Source organism: Monomorium pharaonis, chromosome 3, assembly GCF_013373865.1.
Source record: "Monomorium pharaonis isolate MP-MQ-018 chromosome 3, ASM1337386v2, whole genome shotgun sequence".
Classification (NCBI taxonomy): domain Eukaryota; kingdom Metazoa; phylum Arthropoda; class Insecta; order Hymenoptera; family Formicidae; genus Monomorium; species Monomorium pharaonis.
The window spans coordinates 18,178,311-18,193,427 of NC_050469.1; the positions used below are offsets into that span (position 1 = coordinate 18,178,311).

At 42.0% G+C, this 15,117-nt stretch overlaps 2 protein-coding genes across 2 annotated transcripts; both read left to right on the top strand.

Annotated features, from left to right (window-relative positions):
• Positions 1-1,562: 1,562 nt before the first annotated feature.
• Positions 1,563-4,368, top strand: LOC118644916 (classical arabinogalactan protein 9-like). Its single transcript, XM_036284774.1, has 2 exons — positions 1,563-1,936; positions 2,128-4,368. The coding sequence occupies exons 1-2, from the start codon at positions 1,597-1,599 to the stop codon at positions 2,238-2,240; spliced, it is 453 nt and encodes a 150-aa protein (XP_036140667.1). The 5' UTR covers positions 1,563-1,596; the 3' UTR covers positions 2,241-4,368.
• Positions 4,369-11,568: 7,200 nt separating this feature from the next.
• Positions 11,569-11,973, top strand: LOC114253899. Its single transcript, XM_028188967.1, has one exon. It carries the CDS (start codon positions 11,569-11,571, stop codon positions 11,971-11,973), a length of 405 nt encoding a protein of 134 aa, XP_028044768.1.
• Positions 11,974-15,117: the final 3,144 nt, after the last annotated feature.

Here is a 15,117-nt window from a genome sequence, read left to right on the forward strand (position 1 = left end):
CTGTCAATAATACAAACGACGTAACAATAATATACAAGCCGGCTATCATAGAGAGGTGACTAAAAACTAACCCCGAACATCTAAACGCTCATCGTAAGCACCCACTGAATTGGTTCAATGTCTGTTGTAGGCCGTAATCAGTAAAACAGTACGTAATGAAAATATTGTCTACGACTACTGCTACGGCCTACAACTCTCCATTGTAGATGGCCATTTAAAGGTCCGTCTACAATTACAGTAGTAGTAAGATCCCAGATAGCCACAAATGTATGTATGAGCACAAATTGTTCTCATATTGCTAATAAAGATGTTAGCATCTTGCTACGCATTTACGTCGTCCCTTGTGCTGTTATTTGCTAGCATTCGACAGTGTCGAATCAACACTGATCTTAATTAAGTAATGCTAGCATAATGTTTGAAACGCGCAAAGAATTTTATTTCCGACATCGAATGCTAGCACAAGGGATGATATAAATGCGTAGCAAGATACTAATATCTTTATTATATCATACTGGCTATCTGGGATTGTCAGTAAAAACACATTATAGTTGAGTGTGAGAAGAATAATTGAATATAATTGATCAATTCTTATGGTTTGCGGCTTACAACCTTACTATTACTACCATTGTAGACAGACCTTAAGAATCACTAATCGTAATTGCCAGCAGTTGCCTTCTGATTAGTCTTCTGATGCAAGAAACAATCGTAGACGCAAACGCGAACGCAGATGCAATCGCCAATCGCTAGAAGAAATATTCACCTGAAACATTTTTCCATATTTAAAGCCGAGATTTAAGAAATAAACCAGTAGACATTGTTTAAAAATAAAAATATTAATATTTTATAAGTTTATTTTAATTATAACATAATATAAAAATTAGATAAAAGCATACAAGCATTGAAAACGCAGTACTTATATACAACGTAAAGATACTTATACATAAATGCTCAAACCATAAAATGTTAACATATTTATAATTATAAAAGCATTGTCAAAATTTGAATTACAATAAGTATAAATGTGTCAAAATGTAAAAATAAAGAATAACATAACCGTGTTTCACTCTTAATGCCAGTTTACCTTTATCTAATTTTGTAAAATTTCAAGTCTACTTTGAAAATAGTTACATATTTCTTTTTGATACTTACTAAAATATTATCTTCAATACTTTCTTCTCGCTTTTTATTTTCTTTTCGCTTTGATTTAATAATAATCAAATTAATTATATTGACAAACTACATCAATAATAACCACAGCCATAAACAATCCATCAACAATGAAGACATTATTCAAATAGCCATAAAATTTCTAAAGCTGCGTTTGCATATCACTCCCATGTACCTACATAGAATATGTTCGGGGAGCCGCTATTAGCGCTGCCAACATCAGTCTATCTTCATTGCTCATTAAAAACAGAACAAGAACAGACTTATACTGTGATGATAGCGTCTCGCCGAACGCACTCATACATCGAGTGTTCCCGCCTTCCAGTCTCCACGTTCAAACATGGTGGCGAACAAGGATGTTACGTAAAAATATAACAATAAATGTATAAATATAAAAATATTCATTAAATAAATATTAATTTCAGCATCATGGAGATCGACGAAGAAGGGGATGCAATAATAGTTAATGCAGCTTCTCAAATTGAGAAGCTGCACGTACAAGTCGCACCTGCAGCTTCTCAATTTGAGAAGCTGCAACAAATAGATACGCCAATGGTGAGGGCCTTGTCACCGCCGCAGCCAACATCGGCGACACCACCGGCGGCAAGCCCACCACCAGCGACGATCCCACTACCGCCGCTACCACCGCCGCCGCCGACGACGTCGGTCCCGCTGCCGACGGCCACACCAACAGCATGGTCATACCCATGGGGGATGGTAACTCCACCACCACCACCATTATCACAGCAGTCACAGCAGTCGACAAGACGTAAGTAAAAAAATAGGAAAATATATCTTTATATATTAATATTAAGATCTGGTCCGTGATACAGATCAGTTTTCTTTTTGGTGCGACAGTACAGTACATTCAGCCATCTGTATCACGGACCAAATCATTTTTATATATTTATATATATTTTGTTTATTAATATTAATCCTCTTTATTTTTCCTCATTACAGCTTCTCGATGGCAACAAGCAGGAAGGGGCCGCAGGAGAGAAAGGGGCCGCGGAGAACAATACATACGAGGAAGAGGCCGCGGAGGACAAAATATTTATATTACTTATAAATAAAAAGGTAAGCAATATGGATATGAATATAAAAATATTGTTCTGTGACAATAGCTACAAAACCATCGAGGAATTTCTTAATCCGCAGCTACTGTCATATTACACTATAATTTTTAACATGTAGAAAGTAACATTTTTTATTATTGTTCCAGATATGTACAAGACTGATGTCCCGAGTGCCCAGAGTTAAAAATAACAAATATTTTATTGTTTCATAAAAAAATACAATAAATACAGAGACAATAAATATAAAATATTGCTTATTTATAATTTAACCTTCCTAATCCCTATAATTCCTTATAAAATGTAAAATAAATTATAATTAAAATTTGTAAAACTTATTAACTTATATAACTTATACAATTTATATATAATTTAGTTTAACCCTAAAAAACAATTATATCCGATAAATCCCATCATTAATTCCTTTCTATCGAGATACCCTGATACACACTTCACGCTCAAAAAATCTATATTAACCCACTGGGTATTTAAATAATGATATTGAACTCGTCTAATTTGCTCGCAAGCTATTTTTTCCGCGCGGCCTTTTCTGCTTTCCGTTGCATTCGCTCGAACTCCTTTAGCCTGCACCCGTAACTCCTTCAATTTGCTCTTAAGATGAGTCTTAGCTTCGCCGTAAACTCCCAAGGCCTTCAGCTCCTCCAATTCCAAGCGTAACAAATTATTCCCATTAATATTCTATCAATTTCTGTTAGTCCCATTGGCACACCTATTTAAAAATTAGAAAGTTATTAGAAACCATTAGAAACAAAAATAAAGTAAGAGATAAATATTAAAAAGAAATAACACATTAAATTAAAACCAAAGTCGCTTGGGTGAGCGGGTAATCAAACTGTGCTTGAATATATTGATAATGCATGCAGAACGGATCAATATATTTTTATACTAAAGAAAATCATGCGATTAAAGCAAAAATTTAAGAGAATAAGGCACAAAATTGTACTTAAATAAAAAATTTTGAATGTGATCTTTGTAGATATGAAAATTATTTCGGGAACAAAATTTAAATATTTTCTTTTTAGTTTTTGATTTGATTAAAAGCCTTATGTATATTTCTGTGCCTCCGTATATCCAGCTCACATAAAATGCATATATAGCAGTTACTTTGGCATCTATATAAACATCTCCCCTTTTATCATGTCATCAACAGGTCAGTTGGGTGATACTATATAACCCATATAGCTGTTATAGTTTTGGACAAGATTTCACGTACTTTACCTACAAAATCTAAAAAAGACGATATCTCTAAAAGCCATATAGTTGCAATACGATATTTTTTTAAAAAATATAACACTGCAACTCTTACCTGGCTTGTTATAAGATAATAGCAAATATTTGAAGAATTAGAAAGTACACCTTTAAATAATCCTTTTGATATGAATTGCTCTGCCAATTCTCTATATGATAATTCATTGTTGAATTTAAAAGATAATAAATCTTGATGAATCATGTTTCTTCCTCTCTTTCTTTTAATATAACTGAAATTTTAAACATTACACAAAGTATTACTCTTATCTCAGAATACTTATTCTATACAAAAAATAAAACTTTTATGTAACTTATTTGATCTTCAAACTAGGCACAGCTGTATTTCCCTCCACAATGTAACCACAATGTGTAATCCACAACAATGTGCAATTTTTATCGCTGTAAAACCCACCATGGATTAAAAGCCATCACACACGAAATGATCACTCTCGCTGTATCTTTTCTTTATTTCTCTCTCTCTCTCTCTCTCTCTCTCTCTCTCTCTCTCTCTCTCTCTCTCTCTCTCTCTACCTCCTTCCCTCTCTCAAAGTTCTTGTATTCGATGATCTCATCTCACGAGTACCTCAAACAATTATCAATATAAAGAATAATTCGCGAAACTATCTGTACTGAGAGAATGTCTTTTAAAAAACCAAGATTTTAAGAGAGGTCATCAAAGTTTTAAGAGGCATGATACTGATTCGCTGTAAGTAAGTGTATGTGTAACGTAAGATAGTTGGAGACCAGAGAGAAACCTCTCCTCAGAGTCCTTCAACTGTCTCATGTTGCACATACACTTTGTTGTGAGCGAAACACTCACAACCAATAAATTTATATCATAAAATAAAGGAAATAAAATATTAAAATTATAAGATAGCTCGCCGAGGAAGGCTCGCTATCACAAGGTGTCAGGTGACACATGCCTCGTGCGCTGCCGGCCGGTCATCGCACTGGGCAACGCACCAGCCACCTTAAAGAAGTAGCGAAGCCAGCTTAGCAACAATCATGCCACCGGAAATGCATACCTGCATTTTGGCAATTGTTGCTAAACTCGCAAATATTTCCCACGCGCCGAATGCGCGCGGGAATGACTATATATGGTCATGCGGAGGGTCCGATGCCCCCACTAATAATTAAATCCGCGACACTATTTAAGCCGCTGCCGAACAGCGGCCAGCGGAATCAGTGATTAGAAATCAAGCCGATACGTACGGCCCGCACGAGTGAATTAAGAGTTCGGAACTTAGCCGCTAGCTAATCTCGAGCGAGCAACGAGACGACGCGTTAACTCCGAGTCACGCGCCGTATCTAATCTAGTGTAACACGACGCGGCACCTTCGCCGACCGCAACCAGTGTACAACAACAGAGAAATAAATCTTTTATGTCAATTTAACTTAGAATCAGTGAATGAGTGATTTGAGGACCCTGCCTACAAAAACTGCCTCTTTCCGCGAGTTCCTACTCCTTGGGCAGCAACGAATCCCGAAAGATCTTTTGTCGCACCGCAAGGTACGGCAAAAATATTTTGTTGTACCGCAAGGCGCAACAATTTACTTACAGCGAATCAGTATTACTTACAGCGAATCAGTATCATGCCTCTTGAAACTTTGATAACCTCTCTTAAAATCTTGTTTTTTTAAAAGACATTGTTAAACATAATGGTATAATCTTGATATGCATTATTATTACTTCACGAACTGTCATAACAACATAACCTCACACTGCATGTCATTTCACGCGAACCCCTGGTCAAAGACCGTGCTTCTGGCGACTCACATAACTCATTACACACGATGCAAACGCCGTAATGATAACGCGAATGGCTGCGTTTCATTTTATTACGCACATGATAAACGTTAGACATTATTATGCATGAAATGGAACGTTGTCCAAGAAGCATGCGAATGTGAACGCTGTTCATGCTACTATATTTTGTCGGTATGACAGGTTCCTAAATAACCTGATACGCATTTATAGCACACAACCCAGTGAACACATTTTATAGCGGCAATATAACATGGAAGTTACAAGTAATTTAACATTGTTATTCTTGTGATATGTAGGTGCTATATGACATGGAAATAACCCGTTACGTAATATTTGTTATACGCAAGTGATATAGCTGTTATACATCGTTTTGGCGTTACAGTTATTCAACAAAAATTGTATAATCGTAACATAACACGTTCGTATCAATTACGGAACGATGCGTCGTAGTTGACTCAGAAATCAGACAACATTATAACATCCTGAATGATAGATCTATTTGATAATAAAAAAAATTATTATAAAGATTTTCAAAAATAACGGTTTGTCTACAATTACTGCGCACAAAAAATGTACAAAATCGAAATTCATCATGGCATGTCTGAACAAAAACAGAATAATAAATGTATACTATTCAATTTTTCTTAGAATTGCGATCTATATAGTTAACCATCTAATTAATCATTTGAACGCTTCAAAGATTAGTGCTAAATAGATCGCAATTTTCATCAAATTATTAAGATTATGAAAAAAGATAAATTTAACAATGAAATTAATAAGTAAATAAATTAATGCTATTTATTTTTAATATGTTTTGCAAAATTTAATTGCTTTTATAAAAAATAATATAGTTGCGTCAGTTTATAACATATAGATACATGTAGACAATAACAAGTACCCATATCAATGAGTCAAATTGGCGTAGCAGGTAGAGTACAAGGTTCGTCATCCTAAGGTCTCGGGTTCAAACCTAGCAGCGGCAAGTAAGAATAAAATAAAAAATAACAATTTAAATTTAATTAATTAATAAAAATTTATCTTAAATTTAGTATGTGCTGTTGATAAAAATAATTTAAAAAAAAATGAAATTTTAATTTTATTTTATTTTTCTTTGTAATTGCTGTGTGACGGTTAGATAACATGTAATTATAACATGTTATATTGCTGAGTCGGAAATTGTAACTTACATGTAAGTTACGTGTAATTTCAGAGTAACGTAACCTGTTACATTTGGTTACATTGCTGTTATACTGCTACTATATTACTGTGTTCACTGGGTATTGTCTGTCGTTCTCTCGTTTCCTAACGATAAGAAACGATGAGAAAATTTGATGCGGCAAATATTATAATATACTTATAAAAGAAAATTATTAATTTGAGAATCAATCGTATCATTGATAACTTTTTATCAATGATTTCATCAAGGATTTATTAGTACGATACAATTCGATAAGAAACAAAGTTAGAATTGTATAATACTGTAAATAAGATATTTAAGAAAAAGAAAAAATCTATCGTGAATGTACGAAAAACTTTTATTAATTTATTTATTCGCAATTACTTATTCACAAATAATAGAAATTAGATTATTTGTAGAATCCATAAGTTTATATCGCTTTCTCTCTTTCAACTTTCTTAATCACAGAAGTTTATTACGGTTTTAATTTGTCCTATTTTTGTTAACTCCTAATTTTGTTAAGTAATCGTGAATGTGCGTAGCGGCCATCGCTACGAGTGCAGGCGCGGTGCGGCGGGATGCGAAGGCGGCGAAGCACAGGCAGCGGCGCCGCTTCTCCTCCTTCCCGCCGCCGCTGCTCCTCCTTCCCGCCGCCGCTGGCAACCAATGCTTGACACAGTGGGCCGCGCTACAGCTCGAGCGTCTTGGCTCTTCGAACGGCGCGCTCTCATTCGTAGAATTTAAAAAATTAATATCTCGATTATGGGTGGACCTAACCCAAGACAATATTGAACTTTTATGTTTCTCTCGATCCCGTCTATCTTTCTATTACGGGATGGCTTCCGTTTACATTTCACCCTGTATATAAGACAATCATATCATCTCACTTTGAGTATGAATGTATTTGAAATTGAGAAAGCTAATAAAAAGATCAATCAATCAATCAATCAATCTCTCTCTGCCTTCACACGTGCGTGTATAATGTTATACATATTAAGGCAAACTATTCGGTTTAGCAGCGCCAAGTTTTTGTAATAAAATACTTATATGGGTTTAATAAAAAACCAAACTATAAATGCCAGCCAAAGAATAATAATAAGAAGGTAGATGTTCTAATTCGTACAAACATACATTTTTATAGTTGGAGCATTTTCTTTATCATTACTTCTGTAAAGAAAAAATTTAATACTTTCATTTTATTGTAACAAATCTAAGTTGTTTTGTACAAAAATAGATTTTTGAGCATGTTTCTTTGCACGCGTATACTTGGCGTTTTTTGTAAACCTTTTTTTTTAAAGTATAATAAACGTAAATAGTTTAAATTACAATAAATAAATAAAAATTATGAAAATTAAAACATAGTATAAATAAATAAAAAATTAAGAGATAGAATGAATAAATAAAATTAAAACTTTACACTCTATTAAAAATTTTGTGTTTACCATTTTTCATTTTTATTAAAATAATTGATTGAATATTTGAACGAACAGTCTGATTGAATGTGTGTCAAAAAGCATTGCTTATAACTAATCGATATGTAAAAATGGCATTAATCCTTAATCATTTTGCTACGAAAGTTCACTAAGCGACATTTTCCGCATTATCTCTTCGAGTTCAACTTTTCTCACCCCGGAGTAGAGAGTAAATCAGGTTTTTCGTGAAGTGTGAAACAATTCAATAATACACTGAATTAAATCGATTACGCGCTCTCTCAACCTAATCTAAAAATAAAATATCTTTGCTACATTTTTACTCAAATAATTAGCACACTCAACAAATTTCTAACTCGATAGACTTTAAATGGACACTTTATCCATTTTGATCAAAAGTGTTGCTTTTGATATGAAAACTTTTTTATTTCAAATACGTGAATTTCAAAGACTACTTTCTCCAATTGCAATTCTCTTCTCTTTTTTTTTCTTTGGCTTTTTTTCTTTTATAGAACTCAAAGTGTAAAATTATTAATCTCCCGATGCATTTTGTTGTTGTTCCGGCTATCAAATATCCTTAGAGGCAGAAATATTCGAATATACTTCTTATCTTGAAAATTGTAAAAAAATGTAACAGGAATAATGTAAAAACAAAAATATTATAATATATTGTTGTACTTCAAATCAATGAATAAATTAAATTTTACTATAAAAAATTAACACAAAATTATTTGATTCTGAGCTACATTCTAATAAAGACGTTAAATAAGACCAATTTCAAAGTAAAAGAAAACAGGTTTACAGTAACAATTACCATAAAGACATATCTGTACTCCTTAATGGAATATCAAATATCAGGTAATCGCAAACGTGCTTCTTGGATCGATGAGTATTACGTTGAACGTGGATCGCTTACTGATTTTACTGATAAAATAGAACGTACCGAGTCAATTCATACTACGTACCGTCTCGTATCGTATAATTTCAATTTTAAAAAATTTGTTATCATATAATTATCACGTACAAAATTTTATTAAGCAACAACTAAACTATCTTTGAAAAGTACAAATTTTTTTATTGAATTAACTGTTTACAATTACACATACACAATATTAACTCACAAAATATTGTAATTCTCTGTAAAAGTCTAAGTTTATTAAAAACACAATTTTATTTTTTGTTTTGTAGAAACATATATGTACATTATACAATATTTCACCATTGCTACCGTTAATTATAAAAGTTAAATGGATTGCGCGTAGTCATACCAATTAAATTATGGCATCTGTAATTTACCTATTCCAAGCTTATGTGAAGGTACTTGGTACTCTATTGGATAGCTCATCAATAATTTCTAATTCAGTTACTTATTGCCACAATTCATTTATTAAACCTAGAACAGGTAATTACCAATTACATGAAAAGTAAAATCATTTTAATAATCTTTTGCAAACTACATTTTCTAATTTATTTTAAAATATTTAAATTAATTAATTCAAAGATACAAATTTAGTCAAACAATATAATTTAACAAATTTTATATTGATATAATAAAGATATGTATTAAATGGTTATAGTTTTCATTCTTATCTCTCCTTTTATTCTTTCTTACCCCCTCCTTCTTCCTGTGTCCCTCCCTCCTCTTTTCCCCCTCTCTTTGCCCCCCTCTCTCTCTCTCTTTCTCTCTCTCTCTCTCTCTCTCTCTCTCTCTCTCTTTCTCTCTATCCATCCTAGATAAACATATCGTAACTAAAATTTGAACACAATTCTGCATTACAAAATCTCTAAAATAACGTTTTTTAATTTTTATTAACTTTAAACTTTATAATACACTAGCGCAAAAAAAACAAAACAAAATTTTTCACCGATTTTTAGGCAATATTAAAAGTGATGCAACTTTGCGAAAAATCATCCAAATTACATGTACTTTTTTTTAAATTAAAGGGCAAAGACTCTACTTTGAGAATCCCTACGCGAAAGTTTGATTTGTTAAGTGCGAACTTTTTGTATCGCATGAAAACCAAACATGTGTTTTTTAATTGAAAAAAGTAAAAGTTTGTTTTCATTTTGCACAAGTTTCTTGTTAAAATCTTGCTAATATTAATTCAGATTCTTAAAGTTCATTTTTTTCTAAGCAATTTAAAAAAAACATGTCGATACGATGTTTTTTGTTGATTGCACGCGAGTTTGAAATTTGCACTGCATTTTAAGGTATTTTAGCGAATAAATACGGTATTTTTTTAATATCATGAATTTTGGGTATCAATATGATATTGCACATTAATTTTATTGGTGTTTAATTCAATCATACTGCCGTCATCAGAGTGACTCGATCTGCACCACGTGGAAAATGACGATCGGATTTTGTACGTATCGGATTTTGTGTCTCGACTCTGCCGGTGATTTCGTCGGCGGTCTCGGCCTCTCTTGTCTGTCGGCTTTCCTCCATCCTCGTGATGAATACTGCGAGGCTGCGGATCGGTGCAGCGCCGGATACTGCTGGCGGCTGCAAGGTTAGGTTAGGTTAGGTTAAATTAGATTTGCTCCCCAACGTCGGGGGCCCCGGGGCGGGGGTGCGCTGCGTGTATGGGGGGTAGTGGGGTCTATGGCCCTGTACGGTGCGCCTGTTTGGGCCGGCGCCCTGATGGCCAAAAAGAACCGAAGAAGTGTGTCGCTGCTGCATTCCGTGCAGCGGCACATGGCCATTAGGGCGGCGAGGGCGTACCGTACAACCTCCCACGCGGCGGCCCTGTCGGGTATGCCCCCCCCCCCTGGATCTAATCGCGAGGGTCCGTATTTACGGGAGAACGCGACAGATCCGGGAGGAAAGCGGGATTGTAACGGACAGGGTTCGTCGCCTACTGAGGCTCCAGTCCCAGCGGTCCCTAATCGAGGAGTGGCGCGCGCGCCTGAACAGCCCAGGCTGCGCGGGCCAATGGACCGTCGGGGCCCTGGCCCCGGTGCTGGCGGATTGGCTGAACCGGGGTTGGGATAGGGTGTCCTTCCGGATAGCACAGACGTTCACCGGACAGAGGCACCAAGAAGAGGGTGGAGCTGGCGGTAATTTCTGAGCCCTACTACATTCCCTCGGCCAGGTCTGGCTGGGGGTCCTGGCGGGCTCGGCGGCGATCGTCTGCAATCGGACTGAGGCGTTGCCTCTTCCCCTCTCGCTGGTAGAGAGGGGCAGGGGATACGTCGCTGCTTGGTGGGGGGGACTGTGGTCGTCAGCGTCTACATCCCGCCCAGCGAGGACCTTGTGGGCTTCGGTGACACGCTGACCCGTATCAGGTCGGTGGTCACCGCGGCCTTACCTGGAAGGGTGGTGGTCGCCGTGGACTTCAACACCAAGTCGGCGGAGTGGGATTCCCCGGTGACCGACGCGAGGGGTGAGGTCCTCGGCGAGTGGGCCGCTGGCCTCGACCTCCGCGTGCTGAACGTGAGGTCGAGGCCGACATGCGTTCGATGGAACGGGGTTTCCATAATGGACATTACTCTGGGAACCCTGTCCATCGTGCGGGTCACACGAGACTGGAAAGTCCTTTGGGGGTTGGAGACCGGTTCGGACCACAATTACGTTCAGATGACGGTCTCCGACACCGCCGGTGACGCCCGGTCCGGGGCCCGGCGGGGGCGAGTGGACGCGGCGAAACCCCGCTGCTTAAGCGCTTTAGCGAGGACGCGGCGATGGTGGCTGCCACCGCCAAGTCCTGGGAGGCGGAGGAGCCTCCCGGGACCCTGGATGTGGAGGAGAAGGCGGCCTGGTTCCGGGAGGTAATGACGCAGGTTTGCGACGCGTCAATGCTCCAGATTCGGGACCTTCCTCTTCGCAGGGTGGTTTACTGGTGGTCGCCGGGGATCGCGGAGCTTTGTGCGAAGTGCGGTCTTCGGCGGCGTCGGTATCTCCGCTGCCGCCGCAGGAAGCGCCACTCGGAGGCGGAGGCGGCTGCCCTGTATGAGCCCTATCGCGAGGCAAGAAGGGCTCTGCAGGGCACCATCGCTCGGCCAAGGCCCGGGCCTGGGATGAACTCCTGGAAGCTCTCGACAGTGACCCATGGGGACGCCCTTACAGACTGGTCAGCAACAGGCTGAGGTCAAGCTCTCCCCTGGTCACCGAGAGCTTCCCCCCAACTGCTGGAAGATGTCGTTAACGCGCTCTCCCCCCCTCCCCATTCTGGGGACGAGTTGGGCGCTTCGACGCCTCCGGCGGACTCCGAGAACTGGGAGGTGGTCTGGTCCGAGGAGTGGGGGGTAACGGAGGAGGAGCACGGCCGGACTGTCGCTCAGCTCCAGGCCAAAGAGACTGTTCCGGGGCCGGATGGCATCCACGGTCGGTGGCCCTTTGTGTCTTCGGGGACCGCCTCAGACGGTTGTTTGACGGCTGCCTGATGGCGGGACGATTCCCCTCTCTCTGGAAGGTTGGTCGGCTGGTGCTCCTCCCTAAGGAGGGCGCCCCGCGGACTCCCCTTCGGCGTATCGCCCGATATGCTTGTTGGATAAGGCGGGCAAGCTCTTTGAACGCGTTATAGCTGTCCGCCTCCAACGGCATCTGGCTGGGGTGGGCCCCGACTTGGACGATGCCCAATTCAGGTTCCGCGGGGGCCGGTCCACGGCGGATGCCGTCCTCCGTGTGCGGGCCCTTGTGGAGGAGACCGTGTCCCGGGGCGGGGTGGCGATTGTTATGTCACTCGACATAAGCAACACGTTTAACACTCTGTCCTGGGGCCGGATCCGGGAGGCCCTCAAATGGTTCGGAATGCCTCCCTATCTGAAAAGGGTGGTTGGGGACTATCTCAATCACCCATCCATCCGGTATGTCGGGCGGGACGGCAGTATGATCTCGGGAGCGTCCCGTTTGCCCACGTCAATATTGGCCACGGTCTCGATTGGCCACATCAATATTGACCACGATTTTGATTGAACACGGGTTGAATTAGCCACGTCAATATTGGCCACGCGTCAATATTGGCCACGTCAATATTGCCCACATCAATAATGGCCACGCGTCAATATTGGCTACGTCAATAATGGCCACGTCATTATTGGCCACGTCATTATTGGCCACGCGTCTATATTGGCCATGCGTGATATTGCTCACGTCAATAATGCCCACGCGTCATTATTGCCCACGCGTCACTATTGACCACGTTATTGCTGTATATCACGCGTGGCCAATATTGACATGGCCAATATTGACGTGGCCAATATTGACGTGGTCAATATTGACGTGGTCAATATAGACGCGTGGCCAATAATGACGTGGCCAATAATGACGTGGCCAATAATGACGCATAACCAATATTGACGTGGCCAATATTGACGCGTGGCCAATAATGACGCGTGGCCAATATTGACGTGACCAATATTGACGGATGGCCAATATTGACATGGCCATTATTGACGTGAGCAATATCACGCATGGCCAATATAGACGCGTGGCAAATAATGACGTGGCCAATAATGACGCGTAGCCAATATTGACGTGACCAATATTGACGCGTGGCCATTATTGACGTGGGCAATATTGACGTGGCCAGTATTGACGCGTGGCCAATATTGACGTGGCTAATTCACCCCGTGGTCAATCGGGATCGTGATCAATATTGACGTGGCCGATTGGGACGTGGCCAATATTGACGTGGCCAAACGGGTGCCACTCATGATCTCGAGGGGGACCGGTTGTGGAATTCCGCAGGGATCGGTGTTGGGGCTGCTACTGTGGAACCTAGCGTACAACTGGGTTCTGCGGGGCTACATCCCTGGTGGCGCTAAGCTGGTGTGTTACGCTGATGACACACTGGTGGTCGCCGCCGGGGATGGATGGGACGGGGCTGTCCAGATCGGTGGCGCTGGTGGTCGAGTGGTTAACGGTGATGGGGCTGAGGGTGGCCCTTCACAAAATTGAGGCGATCTGATTCGCTGGACCTCGGGTGAGGGGCCCCCCTTGGCTCCACATCACGATGGGTGGTACCCGGGTCGAGATCGGGACCCGGATAAAATACCTGGTTCTCGTTCTCGACAGCTGCTCGGGCTTTCGAGAGCACTTCGGCAGCTTGGCCCCTTGACTGAGGACCGTCACCTTTTTGTTAGAGTTGATGCCCAATCTCGGAGAGCCAAAGGAGCGCGCCGCCTCTACGCGAGGGTGGTGACGAGCGTGGCGCTCTACGGTGCGCCCGTGTGGTGGATGGAGTCGATCGGCTGGGGGCCGATCGGCGCAATGCCCAGATCATGGGGTCTGAGCAGCGCCGATTGGCTATCCGGCTCGCACCCCTGGGAGGCGGTGTACACGGCGTCCGGAATGTTGCCATGGGCCATCCTGGCGGAGGAGTACGCGAACCGCTACGAGTGGCGAGCGGCCCTCCGCCGGGGTGGCGCAATCCCGGCGTCGAGGACTGTCGAAGCTTGGAACCTCCAGGCCCGACGGCGATCCCTGGTCCTCTGGTTTGAGCAACTCGGTAGGGCGAGGGGGAGTCTGGAGTTCATCGGGGCGGTCCGCCCGGTCCTCTCGGACTGAGTGGGTTGAGCTTACGGGCCCCTTACGTTACCTTAGGATGGTGCAGGTGCTCCTCGGGCACGGGTGCTTCGGAGAGTACCTGCATCGAATTGGGAGGGAGGTCGACCCCCGGTGTCACCACTGTCGGGCGGCTCGGAATACGGCGCAGCACACCCTTGAGAAATGCCCCGCGTGGGCGGGTCAGCGCCGTGTCCTGACCAGTTTAATCGGGAGTGACCTCTCGTTACCTGCCGTGGTCGCGACCATGGTGGGCGGCGAGGGGTCATGGTGGGCGACGAGGAGTCATGGAGGGCGACGAGGAGTCATGGAGGGCGGCGAGGGGTCATGGAGGGTGGTGGCCTCCTTCTGCGAGGATGTCATGTCGCGGAAGGAGGCGGCGGAGCGGGATCGAAAAGCCGATAGAGCTGCCGATCCCGCCCGCAGGGCGAGAGAGAGGCGGAGGAGGGCAGCATAAGGGAGAGTTCCCTAGAACACGACCTGTCCCACCTTTTGGGCTATCCCGATGTGAGCGATGCTGAGGGACGAGTCCACTTGGGAGGCGGCCTTCTCCTTCTGCGAGACAGTCATGTCACGGAAGAAGGAGGCCGAGAGAATAAGGAGGGAAGATGATGGTCCTCGCAGATCCCCCCCCCCTCCGGATATCGGGACCGTCGGCGCGGGGGGGACGCCTCTTTGCCGGCGCCGCGATCGTCCCCCAAATCGAGGGGTGGACGAGGACCGCG

Bases quoted from the DNA above. Each gene is read 5' to 3' on its own strand.
- LOC118644916 (XM_036284774.1), top strand. From the start codon at position 1,597: ATGGAGATCGACGAAGAAGGGGATGCAATAATAGTTAATGCAGCTTCT. The intron at 1,937-2,127 runs GTAAGTAAAAAA...TCCTCATTACAG, and splicing joins GTCACAGCAGTCGACAAGAC to CTTCTCGATGGCAACAAGCA.
- LOC114253899 (XM_028188967.1), top strand. From the start codon at position 11,569: ATGGTGGCTGCCACCGCCAAGTCCTGGGAGGCGGAGGAGCCTCCCGGG.